The sequence below is a fragment of the Coturnix japonica genome, chromosome Z (assembly GCF_001577835.2).
Source record: "Coturnix japonica isolate 7356 chromosome Z, Coturnix japonica 2.1, whole genome shotgun sequence".
In the NCBI taxonomy this organism is placed as follows: Eukaryota; Metazoa; Chordata; class Aves; order Galliformes; family Phasianidae; genus Coturnix; species Coturnix japonica.
The window spans coordinates 66,225,760-66,242,140 of record NC_029547.1 but is presented as its reverse complement, the minus strand read 5'-3'; the positions used below and the strand labels follow the sequence as shown (position 1 = coordinate 66,242,140).

At 46.8% G+C, this 16,381-nt stretch overlaps 1 protein-coding gene across 1 annotated transcript; it reads left to right on the top strand.

Annotated features, from left to right (window-relative positions):
• The first annotated feature begins 3,753 nt into the window (after positions 1-3,753).
• Positions 3,754-8,130, top strand: LOC107306717 (rho GTPase-activating protein 32-like). Its single transcript, XM_015850048.2, has 6 exons — positions 3,754-3,860; positions 5,269-5,376; positions 5,731-5,876; positions 6,355-6,553; positions 7,240-7,385; positions 7,629-8,130. The coding sequence occupies exons 1-6, from the start codon at positions 3,754-3,756 to the stop codon at positions 8,048-8,050; spliced, it is 1,128 nt and encodes a 375-aa protein (XP_015705534.2). The 3' UTR covers positions 8,051-8,130.
• Positions 8,131-16,381: the final 8,251 nt, after the last annotated feature.

Sequence of the window (16,381 nt, the reverse complement as noted above, 5' to 3'; positions counted from 1 at the left end):
TGGGCAGCTTGGTGGCTGGGGCAATGGCACCGCACTCGTGCCGGTTTCTGACGCTGGCATCTGTCCCCTGATGGAAAGGAAATTGTGTGTTTTGTACAGGCAATTGAAATCCGGGCCCTGCTTCCAGGCGTCATGGAGAACCTGCTGTTTGCCAACACAGCCATTACTGTGAAGGTGCTGAATATCTTCAGGAATGCAATGCACCATCTGGGGAAGAGGCATGCCAGTCCGTTTGCTCTGGAGCTGGCTGAGAAGATCCTGCCTCTTTTTAATCACGTAAGTCTGTTGTGGGAGGCTGAGCTCTGCGGGTGGGTGCTTGACAGGAGCGTCTTCTCCTTTCTTTCCTTCTCTGGGCTCTCAGGAATGACATGTCCTGTGGGCTCTGTAGCACTGCTGGCCGTGTCCCTGCTAGTGCAGCTTGGTTGTTCTTGGTGATGTCAGGCCCCTGTGCTGGGGCTCAGCCTACACTCATGCTCACCATGGGCAGTGAGTGTGTGCTGCTGAGGTCTGACGTCCTTCCGCTGTCCCTCAGGCATCTTCTGAAGTGCGAGAAGGTTCCATCCGCCTCTTCACGGATGTGATGGATGCTGTGCTGTGGTCTCAGAAGGGAAGCATGAAGAAGACCGTGCGCAGGGCCCTGCTCCCTCTGCTCTTTCACATGAGTGACGAGACCCCTGAGCGTAGCACAGGTACGAATTTCAGAGCTGAGCAGTGTGCAGGCAGTGGTGTGCTGACAGCTCAGCAGTGATGTGCAATTGAGAGCAAGTTGAGCAAGCATTCAGACACTGGGATGTGTGTTTGTGTGTGTTGTACCATGTCCCTGCATCTGTTGTTCTGTAGGCATCTGGGGAAGCCCTTGTGTCCTGTGCAAAGTTCCTGAAGTGGAAGGAGCTCAAGCAGCAGGCCTGGCAGAAGAACACAGCGGGGATCATGAAGTGTTTGGTGAGGACAATCTCACAGCCCCCACCTTTTTGCTGGGGGAAAGGGGATGCTGGAGGAGGGGTTGCAGCAGCAGCTGTGGACACTCTGCAAACCCATGCTCTTGTGCTCTTCTTCAGCTGCAGAAGGACAGAAAGGGAGTGGAAGGCCAACTGCAGCAGAGCCTACCATACCTGGAGGATTCTCAGGCCTCCTTGCGATGCGAGGCTGTCAGATTCATTGTGAGCCCAACCCTGAGTCCCTCTTTGGGCCCTGCCCTGGCAGGAAGGCACAGCCCTGAAGCCCCCAGGTACAGCCTGCCCATGCCGGTAGCCCCAGTGGGTGCCTTGCTCAGGTCCCCCCTCGGGCGTCGTATGGGGGAGTGGGTGTCTGACGGAGTTCTTTCCCTAGGGCTGATTGGGAAGCACTCCAGGGAGCAGAGTGAGGAGATGCTGAATGAACTCTGCAGTGGTGAGTGAGGGCAGTGCTGTGTGTGTTGGGGCTGGGGGCAGAGCTGGGCAGCATGCAGCTGTGCTTTGCCCTGCTGCAAGGAAATGCTGCAGGGACAGAGGAGCATTCCTGGCAATCCTGAGCAGTGTCTTCCTGCTGACCCGGCCAGGAAAAGCAAAGATTGGGGCTGGCAATGTCCGGAGGGGAAGCTGGTGGCTCTCTGCAGACTGGGGGTTAACCTGCCTTGTTTCCTTTCTGTTGCAGCCCTTCAGCCTTTGGAAGATGACCCCCATCTGGCAGTCCGTGTTGTGGCATCTGAGACCATCCAGATACTGAGACACCAAAGGCAGAAGGCGGCACCAGCACGGAGAAGGCTCCCAGCACTTTTCCGCTGGTCCTGCATAGCCTTCTGAGGGATAATTCTTGTTCATTAACGTTGCTAGGACACCTGTACAGCAACGTTACTGGGACACGCGTTCCTGTCATGCAAGACAGACCCCCTGAACAACGGCAGGAGCCTTGGAGTACTGACATCTTGGAAGAAAGAACAGGAACCAAGCTGGTTAGAACTGGGTCTGTAGGTAGTGACTAATGAAATTGAAAAGCACAATAGAAAGCCTTTGCAAGGAAGATCTGGAGAAGTCTGCCCGTGACCACTAGAGAGCAGCACGCATGCACACAGACGCAGAACTGATCATAATTTCTCTGACTTATCTGGAACTCATCATATGAGTTCTTGGAACTGAAACGAACACGCAGAAAAGTTATGGTTTTCCAAGCTTTTGCAAAGCCAAAATGCTGGGCAGCAAAGCTCCTGCTTGCTTATAGTGCTGTGTGCCTGGGCATTAGTGTCATGTGGAAAAAGACAAAAAAACACATTTTCTTTTCCTATGTCTTGGAGAGCCAGGAATCCAGAATTCAAGATCTTTGCTTTTGAGTTTGCATTTCAAAACCGGATTAGAAAGGATTCTGCAAACTTTCTTTGATGACATTTGACTCTTCAAATAACAACAATACTGTTTCTAATACTACTAATAACAGCAACGCAACAACAAAACAATGGAAGATGAAGGAAGGCATGGGGACAAGAGTCACCGGAGGAAATTTCTCCTATGAACTGAATTGGTGTTAGTGTCCCCGTGCACAAGAGCCAAGGAGAGAGCAAGCATGTTTTGTACTCTTCAGAATGCAGTGTGGTTCATCTTATTGTCATCCAAATGAGACCGGGATTTCACTGCATTGTTGGAAATGGGAAAGCAGTGCCAAAGTTCCAATTTTGAAATGGAAAAATTGCAATTTTAAAAGCCCACAGCAATAGAGTGGAAAGGATACCAGCAAAGCCAGTAGCATTTGCCTTGGAGTAAAAGCAACAGCAACAGTCAACCAAAGAAGCGGATGCTCATCCATTTCATGTACTTTTGTAAGGATGTGAAAGCAAGCAGACTTACCTGAAGGTGGTGTAACGTTAGTGGTAAACATCACCAAGCTCCCTCCAAAAGTGGACTTGACCTTTTGTCTCTGCGACCATCTACGTACAGAGGGAGCTACTGGAGAGCTCTGCTCGGATCCTTCAGTTTTCATGTCTCTTACCATCTCTCTTCCAGGAGATCTTGCGAAGAAAGGCTTTTCCTGTGAGGATGAAACACAGATAGGAAATGTTACATCTAGTTTTGCTGTGGGAGTTTACCTCTGTGTGTGACACATTCATTCTTCTGACAGCTGCTAACACTCAGTTTATTAATAAAAATCATACCTTTATTACTTTGTGCCTTGCAGATTAATCTGAATGTAAGAAAATCGGGCTGACTTTGTTTGCTTCGCTCAACACTGGCCACATCAAGATAACAAAGGACATTGTTTTCAAGAATAATTGCAGCTATCTTCCAGTTGGCTTGTGCTTCTGTGTTTCTGAGAAACACCATCTAGCAATTTCTTTTTCTTCTTTTTTTGCACGAGTCCTGGATGCTGGTGTGTGTTGTGCTCTGTTGTTTGCTGACCAGCAGGTGAAAGGACTGTGTTTGTGTGAGGATAACGTCTGGCTGCGATGTGCCGGCGGGGCGACCGCAGCTTCGTAGCTCGGCCCGTGCGAAGCCCTGCAGCATCGCCGGCGCTACAGGTCAGTCCAACACCGCGGCTCGTGCTCTCTTTCTCCTGCGGCTGCGTTCGGGCGGCCCGTCTGCAGGGAGAAGGAGCAAACTCTGATGGCATCTGGAGCTGGAGTGGCTCCTTTGTATTGGTATTGTTGAGAAATGGGGATCTAATTTGGATTCCATTGGTTTCATACTGGCTGATGGAAGCAGTGCTTTCTGTGCTAGGTGGAGATTTAGGTCTACTTCAGGGACCGTGCAATTGGGTTCATCTTCTTTTGTCACATTAAGGGGCAGCATGTTTATATTGGCCAGGATCTATTCAGGACTGGAAGCTGTGCTCATTAAGTCTGGACTAGTTGATGAGTTCATGGATGAGCCTGAGCTCAGATTCCCTCACACCAGGTATGTTGGCCAGTACTATGGCATTGCTAAGGCTGTGAAACCCAGGCACTCAGGCACCTGCCCAAGAGCTCAGACATGTGGGAGCTTGAGCCTCATTGAAGAGGACTTCCCCCTCACTGCAAGAAGGACACTGAAATCCTGGGATATGTCCAAAGAAGAACACTGAAGGTGTGAGGTGTCTAGAGCACAAGTCTTTTAGCAAGCACTATCTTAGAGGCAGCCTTGATTTCTCCAGCTCCAAGCTTTGTGCCACAAGAGCTCTCCTGCTTCTAACTGTGATGTGAGACCGTATGGAAGGCTCTGCAGAAGTCCTTCCTTTTCTTGACTGTATTTTGTGTGTATTTGATTCAGAGCAGGTTCCTGAGCTCAGCGTCCAAGACATTCACAGCGTGAGCTCCCTGTGTAAGATGTATTTCAGGGAGCTCCTGAACCCTCTGCTGACCGAGCAGCTGTATGCCAGGATCTCTATAAGCTCAGGGCAATGTCTTGGAAATGACACGTACCAGTTCCCTGGCCATCCTGGTTAGTGGTTGTAGCAGTGCCCCAGCTCTGAGGTCTTCTTTCTGTTAGCCCCATGAGTCACGTCTTTGCCACATCCTGCCTCTCACTGATGGCACTTGTGGTGGTGCCAGGAGGTGCTTATTTAAGCTATTCACAATGGTTGTGAGAATTCCTTTTCCTTTGCTGTTCTCCTGCTATTGGTAGAATGGGGTTAATAGCAAAGTGGAGATGAATGCCTGCTGCGAGGAGCTGCACTGCACAATCAGGCAGTAAAGCCCCCCAGAACTTGCACAGCTTGGCCTTGATGGCACGGGCTGCGTGCTGCTGTGTTTCCCTGTTGCCTCTTGGAAGGCATCGAGTCTGCCTCGGTGCTGACCACCAGCGTGCTGTCCCCATGGTTCCCAAACCTGTGGCAGCTCTCCAGCCTGACTGGTGTCTGAATCCCTTCCTGCCTTTTTCCAGGACGCTGTTTGCGCTGCTGCAGAGGAGGAGCGGGTGCAGAGAATGAAGGACACCATCCAGCAGCTGCCCGCTCCTCACTACAGGTCAGTGCTGCGCTCGGTCTGCTGAGCTCAGCCCTGCTGCCTTTCAGAGGGCGATGATGCGATTCCAGGTGTTGCTTCACACCTGCAACATCATGCGTGTGCACGCTGCAGCAGCTGAAGGCTGCACTGGGTCAATTGATTGGGTCATTTTCTTGGCATGGGATCATGGTTGGTGCAGCCGATGGCTGCGGCTGTGCTTTGCAGGGCTTGGTGCTGCAGCGTGGTGGCACAGGGAACGTTTAATCTACGTCATATTCAGGGATGGTAGCAATGACATCAACTAGCATGAAGTGAAGTTTGTTTTGTGCACTGCAGCACAGCTTGCTTTTTGGTGCTGAACATCTGCCCCTCTTGTTTTCCAGGACGCTGGAGTACCTGATGCGTCATTTGGCGTCTCTCGCTGGGAACTGCTTGATCACCAACATGGATGCTCAGAATTTAGCAATAGTGTGGGCTCCAAACCTCTTAAGGTAAACTTCTTTTTCTGTTTAAGCACAACGCTTAGTTCTGCTCTCCAGAAAGAAAGCAATCCTCCCTTCTTCTTCATCTAATGTGCTCTTCTCCTATAAAAGCTATCAGAAGTGGCAGGCAGCAGAGGAGGAGCTTGGACTGCTCTCCCCCCAACCCTAGGGGCACAGTTTCTGCTCTCTTGTTTAGCTGGGACTGCTGTGTCCTTGATCATCCAGGAGAATTTCGTAGGTGGCGATGCTGATTGCCCACTGCAGAAGTCTCCAGAGCCCAGTTGGACTGCTTTGGGCTGCAAAAATTCAGACCTGGGGAAACAGTCTTGGAGGAATGACTTGTATGATCTGCCTTTTCTTCAGATCCCAGCAGAGCCAGTCAGCCTGCGCCAGTGGAGGAGCTGCTGCCTTGGAAGTCCAGACGCAGACAGCTGTTGTGGAATTCCTCATCAGCCACACAGATGTCCTCTTCTGCTCCAAATCCACACCAGCCTTGGGAGAGGGAGTAGGTGAGCATCTTCCTCCATTAGCTTGATCTTGATCCAATCCAGGCCTTCTCCAAGATCTTTCAAATACGCTTTGACTCTCAACGGGACAGGAGGCTTCTGGTCTTAGATAAGAATATGGCACTCTGTTGCTGAATCCTGAGAGTTACCGAGGCCAGACTTTACATGGAGAAAACCATCCCTGCCTTTATAATGTTTTGAATGGGGGTGAAGCATAATTGAAGTGTGGCAGCAAAGCTTTCTGAGTTCCCGGACCTGTCTTCTAGGGTTTGTTTTTTTTTTTTTATGCCTGTTTCAATACAGTGAGCAGCTCTTAATTATGACTGTGTCCTTTGCCACGAGCATACCTCTGAGCACCCGGTTACTTTGAGCTCCTCTTCTTCCAGTGGCTCAGATAAGCAAGTCTGAGAAAAATGCAGAACTGGGATGGCTGTGCTGCTGCTTTCTGATCCTCCGTCTTACCTGTGGTTTTCCCTTGCAGGGCACAGTTCTCTGCCTGGGCCCAAGTCTGTGTGGGTGTCTCCATCCACAAAGCTGCTCACCGTGCAGGAGGCACAGGCTGAGAGGAGAGGCCAGAGCAGCTCTCCTGTTGCAACACGGAGCAGCAAGATACAAGTGGAGGAAGGCCCCGCAGCTGTACTGGGCAGATTCCACACAGTCATTAATTTTCCATCTGAAAGGTAAAGAGGACTTCGCTTTCCAGCTCCTATCATAACTGGTCAGACGGGCTTTATTGGTTTACTTTTTGTCCATTATATCTCCAAGGATTCAACTAACACAGAGAAGCCTAACGGGCTCAGTGGAGCCACACAAGGTGCCTTTCCTTCCTGGTTGGGCAGGCAGTCACAAGATGCAGAAAGCCACGCTGGTGTCTATCCTGGCCTGTGCTGCCTGTACCTGGAAACACTGGGGTTTTCCAGATTTCAGGGCCACGCACCTGAAACCAATTGCGCTTCTCCTGTAAGCAGAGCTGTTGGTCGGACTTGCTGGCACTAGAAATTAAAGATGGCAGTGAGCTGAGGCCAAGGAGGTGTTAGCGTAAGAGCCAGAGATGCTTTAGAGCTTCCCTTATGGCTGCACAGTTCCTCAGAAAGCAGTTACGCCTGCCAGCTCCTGTCCTGTCTGGCTGTGGAGCCTTTGCTCACATGCTCCGCATCTTGCTTGACACGGTTGAGAGGAATGTAGCCAGCAGGACTTGAGGGCTGAGCTGTAGGAATGGAAGCATCCTCTGCTGTTTGAAACAGAGCGCGTTTCTAAGCTGTGTTTCAGCAGAAAGCAGGCAGTGCCAGGAGTAGGGAACTGCTGGCAAGGGCTCGGTGCAGCTCTTCCCTCACCCTGCACCACGACTGCTCTGTTTTCTCTGCAGACCATGTTCTCCCGGCAAGAGGAAGGAATCACCTGCTGGCAGTTGGTGTTCCTGTTTCTGCCTGCGCAAACGATCCCATATGGCCAAACACCAATTGCAGAGCAGTGCCAGGGAGCCTTCCAAAGCAGAACGCGTGGTCCTGGCAGGTAAGGGTGCAAATCCAGCTTTCAAAGCACTGCTTGTCAGCAACATGGGTAGAATTCATGCTTTCAGTGGGCTTGTACCTCCTTCTGGCGTTCAAGCCCATACCTGACATCTTCAGCTGACCCCTGTTTTCCCAAAGGAGCCTCTGAAGCTGTTTGAAGCCTACTTGACAGGCAGCACCAAGCCTTTGCCTCCATGGGCAGAGGAAGTTGGATGCTAACCCCTGTGTATCCACTCCTTCCTAGGTGAATCGAGCTCTTGTGAACCCAGAAGAGCCAGGTCAAGTGCTGATTGCTCAGAGAGTGCTTCCATCAACAGAGACCTCATGGGAAGCACAAGTTGCTGCAATTCAAATGAGAGCCTCCCGTGTGCCAGCAGCGACGGAGAGCAGGAGGTCATTGTTCAGGCACTCATTTCTCCCAGCTCTGCTGAAGGGGCTGATCTGAGCCTGCCAGAAAACACAGTCACCAGCCTGGACTGTGGCCTGGTGCCTTTGCAGAGCAGCCCAGACCAAACACAACCCGAGTGCCCCAACAGCGGCACCTCCAAGCAGGACGAAGTCACTATCAGTGAGGTGAAGCTGAGCATCTTAGATGGGGACTTAGAGTCAGGCTGCCAGTCCCAGGCACCAGGCAGCAGCACCAGCTCTGAGCCACTCTCATCTTGACAAGAGGAGTCCCATCTTCACCCTTGACCTCTCAAGCCCTCCTGTCTTTTATTGAATAAAGTCACTCTCATGCTCAGTCAGTGGGATGGGGTGTTGGAAGAAGAAATGCTTAGAAAATTTCCAGTGTTCATTTTAAAATATGGCATTTTTAAAAAGAGAAGAAGATAGAATAAGCAGATGTTGACAGATAAAGGGCACCTCATCAAATTTTGGGAAAGTCCATCTTGAGGAAACTTGGATAAGAGCAGAAAATAACTGTTTATGGATATACCCAATCACTAAAAATACCACCCTGAGTGCCAGCTCATGGCCCCAGACCCTTTTCTTCATTTCAAGAGCTGTCATCACAGAGGGCATCTTCCTGAGCTGGAGACCCTGAAGTAAAAGAATCCTTGGTCCTCAGTTAGTCCATGTAACTGATTTGCCTCGGAGCTGTGAACGTCACAGTGCACTGCTGAAAAACTGGCAGAGTTTCCATGGAAACCCTGATTTGAATTCAGCAAAGTTCATCAAATCCAACAAGATTCAGAGGAAATGTTACAGGAACAACGAGTTGATATTTTCTCTGAAACTTCCTGGTAGGAGCACTAGAAATGTGGTCAGAAGTCTTTGTGGCATATGTAGGCCTCTTTTAAGAGATCAACATCACCTTTTGCAAAACAGAAAGATGTGGTGATTCATTCACATGAATACTGTGTCTGAACTCCACTTGTACCTGCCAAAGATCCTGCTACCTTCTCAGCTCAGTGAAGATTTGGCCTGCTATCTGCCCTGAATTGTAATGCCAAGTATTGGCTTTTATTTAGTTTTTCCAGCAACGTTTTGTTACATTGAAACCTGCTTTTCTATTTTAACTATCACCACCACTTTGCTGTGATCAGTGGAGATGAAAGTTTATCCTGTGGATATATTATGCCTTGAGGAAACAAATGACTCCCTGACACTCAACCATCTCTCATTTTCAATATCCTTAAACAATTCTCTCACTGACTTCCTGCTGTTCATCTTCATGGCATCTCGCTCAAGCTGAAACCCATCAGAAATTCAAAAAGGTGCCACTTATCCTAAAGACCGGGAGGTGGGAGCTGATTTTACAGTTCAGTGTGAAAGAACATGAATGAGAGGAAGCAAGTCTTGAGAAACAACTTCACCAGCTGGAGTCAAACAGGCACATCTGGAAAGGACTGTCAGATGCAGCTTTTTCACTTATCAATTCAGATCCAAGCATGACATTCAGAAGACAAACGCAAAGTGATGCTGAGGGAAATAGAGAACTGTGGTAGAGGTCATGAAATACTGAGACAAACACAGGGTTTAAAAAGAGATTTTCAATAAAAGAACTACATAATTTCAAGTTGTATATTTTTCTCAGGTTGTATTACATGTCTAATGTCTGGACTGTGGCAGCAAAGAGGCTGCAGTGTTGTTCTCTGTAGGAAGAGGCCAGTAGTTGCCCCATGTCAGACAGAACCAGTTCAAGTGCTGGCCAAAGCTGAGTCAAGGAGTGATGCTGCTGGCACTTCTGTGATAACTTTGTTAAGGAAGGTTCAAACCACTGCATAGCATATGTGAGAGCTATGAGCAAGAATGATGTGAGACAAACAGCCCTGCAGTCACCAAGGTCAGTGAAGAAGGAGGAGAGGAGGCTTAGTGGACATGGTGGTGATGGACTGATGATTGGGCTGGATGATCTAAGTGGTCTTTTCCAGCTCTCATGATTCTATCATTCTGTGACAGGTGATGTTAGTTTTGTCTTTGTTTCTTGCCATACTAGTCAATTTTAATTGGGCAACAAATTATCTTCCCTGATACAACTTTCTTTTGTCCATATCTAACAGGTAAGTGATCTCCCTGGTTTCATCTCATACATACAGTTTTTCAACTTATTTTCTCCCCTTGTCCTGCTGATTGTGAAAGTACCTTGGTGGGCACCAGGCAGACATCCAAGGTCAACCCTCTCCACTGGTGATGACTGCTCTCTTCCTTGGTTAAAGAGCTAAATCTACCGCAGCACCTTCAGATGTGAAGCATTTAATTCTAACTTATCACCTCCTTTTCTCTCCCTGAAGCTTCCTGCTCTTTCCTGAGTTAAATTAGTTCATATTTACTGAGGATGGTGTAATGCAGTGTGAAGACTGACAGCACAGGAATAGGAAAATATTGCCAGACCCATAAGGCAACTCAAATGGAAAACTCAGATTCTGATAATGAACTTGACCAATGCTACAAATCATAGAAAAAATGTAAAATTAAGCTGGAAATAACCTTGACAAGTCATCTTTCCTTCTAGCTTGTCCCATGACCCACTCAGTATCTAAAATGATTCATCCAACATGATTAAATCACTTCAATGATTTATTTTCTTGTCCAGGAGATTAATTTGCTCTCAATACACAAGATGCTAGCACTGTAGGGAAATACCAAAAAATCTTCTTTTGGATGGTCAAGGTAAATGCTCGTTTCTGTTTCTTTTTCACAGTGTTTGATCTAGTCCTAGTACTTAGCTGAACAAAGAGTTCTCTCTAGAATGTTCTCCACTTTGCTTTTCATATTGGCTGTGTCACTGATCATACAACTTTCTCTTTGTTTTAAGTGATTCTTTTTGTTCTCTGAATTTCTGATGAAGACACTGAAGTATCACTGCTGAAAATGCAGTGGTTGGAAAAGACCACTAAGATCATTTAGTCCAACCTATCACCAGCATGCCACTAAAACATGTCTTTCAGTGCCACATCTATATGCTTCTCGACCACCTCCAGGGACAGTGACTATATCACCTCCCTGGGCAGCCTGTTTCAACACCTCTCCACTCTTTCTTGGAAGAATTTTTTTCTAATATCCAACCTGAACCTCCTCTGTTGAAACTTGAGGCTGTTACCTCTCATCCTATCACTGTTACCTGGGAGAAGAGGTTGACCCCCACCTAGATACAACCTCTTCAGGGAGCTGTAGAGTTCAACACCTCTGAGGGTGATTATGAGCAGTTCAGCACGGAAGTATGAAATACTCTGTCGAATTTGTTCAGACACTCCCTGGAACCCGAAAACCTTCCCTTCCTTGCTCCATATCACGTTTTCATGACCTTTAGAAGCACCCAGTCCTTATCTGGAGCAGAAGAAAGCTGTGTGACAGGTTCAGCAAGGTGAACTGGGACCAGAGGTACATCCCAAAACCTTTGAGTTGCTGGACTGGAGATAATCTTCCCAAAATAACTAATGAAAATAGTAGAACCATAAAAGGAATTTCTTTATCACTACGAGAAAAAGGGAGGGATCCTTTGGCTAATGAAGGCCTGATTTGGCAAAGCCAGAGACAGTTTGCTTTGCACCACATTTATTTGACTTTCCAGAATGGTGTACTTACTTTCCAGGTATTTCTAAACAGTGATTTTTTATTTCCAAACATGGCTAACAGCAGGTTAAAAATTCTTTTCTTTGTTTCCTTTCTGCTAAGAATGAATGAATTTAATGTGGTCTTTTTCTTGCTTCCTTCTTTACGAAGGAGACAGCTGCTGCATCATGGCAAACAAACATTCAGATGGTTTGGAGAACAAGTCCTTACACAGACTACAGTGTACAGCAATAAAGGGCACACACAGCAACATGCAAGACATTCATTCAGCCTCCAAACACTTCTCCCTGTTGACCAATTCAGAACATATTAAACCATTTAAGAAGGGCATTAAGCTTTAGAGTTGATGGGACGTTTTATACCTTGTACTTTTCTCCAACTCCCATAGTAAGCAAGGAAAAACAGAACAATAATAATAAAATCATATACAAAACAAACAAAGAAACTGTCTTGGTTTAATAATTTTGTAATTCTGCTATCAGTATTCCACATCATAACATTATATTTTATTTATTATTATTTATTTATTTATTTATTTATTTATTATATAACATTGCATGGTTAGCAATGCTTACTTGGTATCTGCATACAGCTCCAGAGGGAGCAACTAATGCAACTAATTGTACAGAAATGGTGGTTTTTGAGCGTGCTCCTCCTTCTTTCTATGCATCCTTTATGCAGTTTTTGAAGGATCAGTGGACCACACTCTCAATCTCCCTGAACTTACTGTTGGTTATTGTAATAATCTCACTCAGTATTTGGATTTATAACATCCGGAGAAAGTCTTCCCCAGAACCAGAGAACACTGAGTGGCAGGGGGTGTGGAGAGGCTTTGGAGAGATTCTCAAAAGACAGACATCTTCAGTGTCATGGAGCTTTACTCCTGAACACTTGAAGAATCCTGAGAGTTTGATCACATATTTGAGGCAGGAATGTTGTGGCTCAGGCAGATCTTGGGAGGCACAAATGACTTGGGGCCTAACTAATGCTTATCGGGCCTTATTCAATACAATTCCTGAGAGGGAAGTTTTTGATGCTGAGAGAGGGAGTCTCAGGGCTGAGAATGAGAGTCTCCTTGATGAGAGAAATAACCTCCTACAACAACGAGACTCATTCTGGTATGAGAAAGAGAGTCTCAGAGCTGTGTGGGGTCATACAGCAGCAGAGGTTTTCAAGAAAGGAAAACAGATAATCCAAATTCTTTTGCAAGCTGGTTTTGCCATTAAGCGCAGCAAAGTGAAGGGGCCTGCCCAGGAAATTCAGTTCTTAGGTATAAAATGGCAAGATGGGCGTAGTCACATCCCAGCAGATATGATTGACAAAATCACTGCTATGTTTCCACCCACCAACAAGACAGAGACCCAATCTTTCCTGGAAGCAGTGGGCTTTTGGAGAATGCATGTCCCAAACTACAGCCACATAGTGAGCCCCCTCTATCAGGTAACACGGAAGAAGAATAATTTCTCATGGGGTCCTGAGCAGCAGCAGGCTTTTGAGCAGATAAAACAAGAGATAGCCTGTGCCGTGGCCTTGGGGCCAGTACAGGATGGGACAGGATGTGAAGAACATCCTCTACACTGCTGCTGGAGAGAAAGGTCCCACTAGGAGTTTGTGGCAAAGAGCTTCCGGAGAGACCCGAGGCCGACCCCTGGGATTTTGGAGTCGAGCATATAAAGGGTCTGAGAAGCGCTACACTCCAACTGAGAAGGAGATCTTAGCCGTGTATGAGGGGGTTCGGGCTGCTTCTGAAGTAGTTGGGACAGAGGTTCAGCTTCTTCTAGCACTTCACTTGCCAGTAATAAACTGGATGTTTAAAGGACAGGTTCCTTCCACCCATCATGCTACTGATGCCACTTGGAGTAAGTGGATTTCATTAATTACACAACGAGTTCAAATGGGAAAACTCAGCCATCCTGGAATCCTAGAAGTGATCATGGACTGGCCTGAGGGTAAAAAATTTGAAACACCACTTACAGAAGAGGTATCACGTGCTAAAGAGGCACCACCATACAATGAGCTACCAGAAAACGAAAAGAAATTTGCCTTATTCACAGACGGATCGTGCCGTATTGTAGGGAAGCATCGCAGATGGAAAGCTGCTGTATGGAGCCCCACACGACAAGTTGCAGAGGCCACTGAAGGTAAAGGAGAATCAAGTCAATTCACAGAGGTAAAGGCTGTTCAGCTGGCTTTAGATGTGGCTGAACGAGAGAGGTGGCCAATGCTTCATCTTTATACTGATTCATGGATGGTGGCAAATGCCTTATCGGGGTAGTAGCAGCAGTGGGAATATGACAAGTGGCAATGAAAGGGTAAACCTGTTTGGGCTGCTGAACTGTGGAAAGACATTGCTGCCCGAATAAGGAACATTGTTATAAAGGTGCACCATGTAGATCCTCATGTGCCTAAAGGAAAGGCTACTGAAGAACATAAAAATAACCATCAGGTTGATCGAGCTGCCAAAATTGAGGTGGCTCAAATCGACTTGGACTGGCAGAACAAGGGTGAATTATTCGTAGCTCGGTGGGCCCATGAGAGTTCAGGTCATCAAGGAAGGGATGCAACATATAAGTGGGCCAGAGACCGAGGGGTGGACTCAACTATGGACACTATTGGTCAGGTTATTCATGACTGTGAAACATGTGCCATAATTAAACAAGCCAAGAGGATGAAACCTTTTTTGGGGGAAGGGCGATGGCAAAAGTATAAATATGGAGAGGCATGGCAGGTTGATTATATCACCTTGCCATGATCTTGCAATGGTAAGCATTATGTACTCATGATGGTGGAGGCAACCACTGGGTGGCTCGAAACATACGCAGTACCCCATACTACTGCCCAAAACGCCATATTAGGGCTGGAGAAGGAAATCCTGTGGCGGCATGGCACTCCGGAAAGAACTGAATCAGATAATGGGACTCATTTCAAAAATTCTCTTGTAACCACTTGGTCCAAAAATCATGGCATTGAGTGGATTTACCATATTCCCTATCATGCACCAGCTTCTGGTAAGATTGGATGATTCAATGGGTTGTTGAAAACTACGTTGAAAGCAATGGGTGGTGGAACATATAAAAATTGGGAGAACCATTTAGCAGAAGCCACCTGGTTGGTCAACACTCGAGGATCTAGTAATCGTAATGGTCCCAACCAATCCAGCTCCCTACATACCGCAGAGGGAGATAAGGTTCCCGTAGTACACATAAAGAGCATGTTGGGAAAAGCAGTTTGGGTCCTTCCAGCGTCTGGAAAGGGCAAACCTCTCCAGGGCACTGCTTTTTCTCAGGGACCTGGGTGCACTTGGTGGGTGATGGACAAAAATGGGAATGTCCAATGTGTTCCACAAGGGAATTTGATGTTGGGGGACTGCAGCCAATAATTTCTTGATATATATAAGTAGAGCCTCAGAGATATTTGACGAATGTCCAATTAGGTACAGGACTTAAGATAGAGTGGATTAATGTTAAGGAAACACTTTTTCTGTATACCTTAACTAGGCTTTCTGTAAGCAAGTTTTCCATCTGGGCTCTATATCGTGCACTGGTCATGCATGTGTAGAGCACAAATGGAAAGAAGTATAATTCAAAAAGAATCTGCTGTGGCAGCTGGGAAAGGATGAGTGCACCTTGATGTGGGGGACGCCCTACTAGCGCTGCCTTTCCCCTCCACCGCTGTCATGTTTTCCTTTTTCTGGCAGTTTTGCCATTTTTCTCAAAGATAGTGAGTTAGGTTATGAAGTTTTGTTCTCAGCTTAGGGATTTGCGTGGACTAGATATAAACTGTTAAGAAAATAAGGTTGCTGATTACTCACAACTATACATTTGAGTGTGTGTGTGTGTATTAAGCATAATGTAATGATGTAGAATAAGGGGTGGAATGTCATGGTTTAATAATTTTGTGATTTTGCTATCAGTATTCCACATCATAACATCATATAAAGCATGAATAATTTTACTGAATGTGCAACTTGCAGAAGAAGACTACATATCCCAGAGAACATCACGGTCAGAGATAAGTCACGGGACCTGGACACTGTATTATCTGACTCCCAGGCTGGACTGACGTTTTTTGAGTTCTGTCGTTCAGGGGAGTGTGTGGGAGCCTTCAGCCATTTGCCTAGACTTGCAGTAGGCCTCTCGGTTTCAGGACTCATTCTCTCTCCTATTTTGCTTGATTCGTTAGCTTAATTTCAATTATATTATATTGTGTTATCCTGTATTTCGATACAGTATTTAGTAAATAGTTGTGCCTCCTTAGATCGTTGCCACTCTATTCTTTTCCTAATTAACTTTTCCTTTCAGCCTAGGGCCCCTGCAGGGCCCGTGGCCCCACTGTCACGGATGCAGGTAGATTTTCGTTTAAACTGTAACAATGGGGAAGACTGCAGGGGTTTTGCAGTGCATGTAGATCACATGTTCATCTGACAGCCTACTTTCATTCTTTGTCCTGCATCTCCCTGATGCTGGGGGAGTCAGCCAGTACTATCCTGGCCACATTCATTTCCAGGATCAGCATTTATAAGCATCTGGAAAAAAAGACAGAGAACTTCCTGGTTCCAGAGGAACCAAGGTTAGAGAAAGCATAACTGGAAAAGCAAATGGCAACAAAAAATCTTCCTGGTCCCAAATGAACCAAAGTTGGAAGGTGGGTGAAATCCAGATGGTTAATTTTGTACATTTTCCCCTGATTGTCTTGAACCTTCCAGATGTATTTGTTAAGAGGCTCTTTGAGTAAGGCACCATTGGGCCCAGTGGTGAAAAATATTCCAGGTCCCCAGTAACCCTCTGATTCCTTTTCAGTCAACAGGATCTGATCTCCCGCTGTTAGTGGCACTTTCCATGTGTACTCTGTCTCTGATTTCCTTGGAGTATGACCAAAATCTTTCAGAACAGGGGACCTCCCTGATACTAACATCAGAGTACCCACCTTCACTCTCTTTATTTGCATGCCTAGTTTCTATCGGAGGGCAGAGAAGGGCCA

Coding starts and splice junctions, on each gene's coding strand:
- LOC107306717 (XM_015850048.2), top strand. CDS start 3,754: ATGTTTATATTGGCCAGGATCTATTCAGGACTGGAAGCTGTGCTCATT. Junction 6,554..7,239: donor ATTAATTTTCCATCTGAAAG/GTAAAGAGGACT, acceptor TTTTCTCTGCAG/ACCATGTTCTCCCGGCAAGA. Junction 7,386..7,628: donor AGAACGCGTGGTCCTGGCAG/GTAAGGGTGCAA, acceptor ACTCCTTCCTAG/GTGAATCGAGCTCTTGTGAA.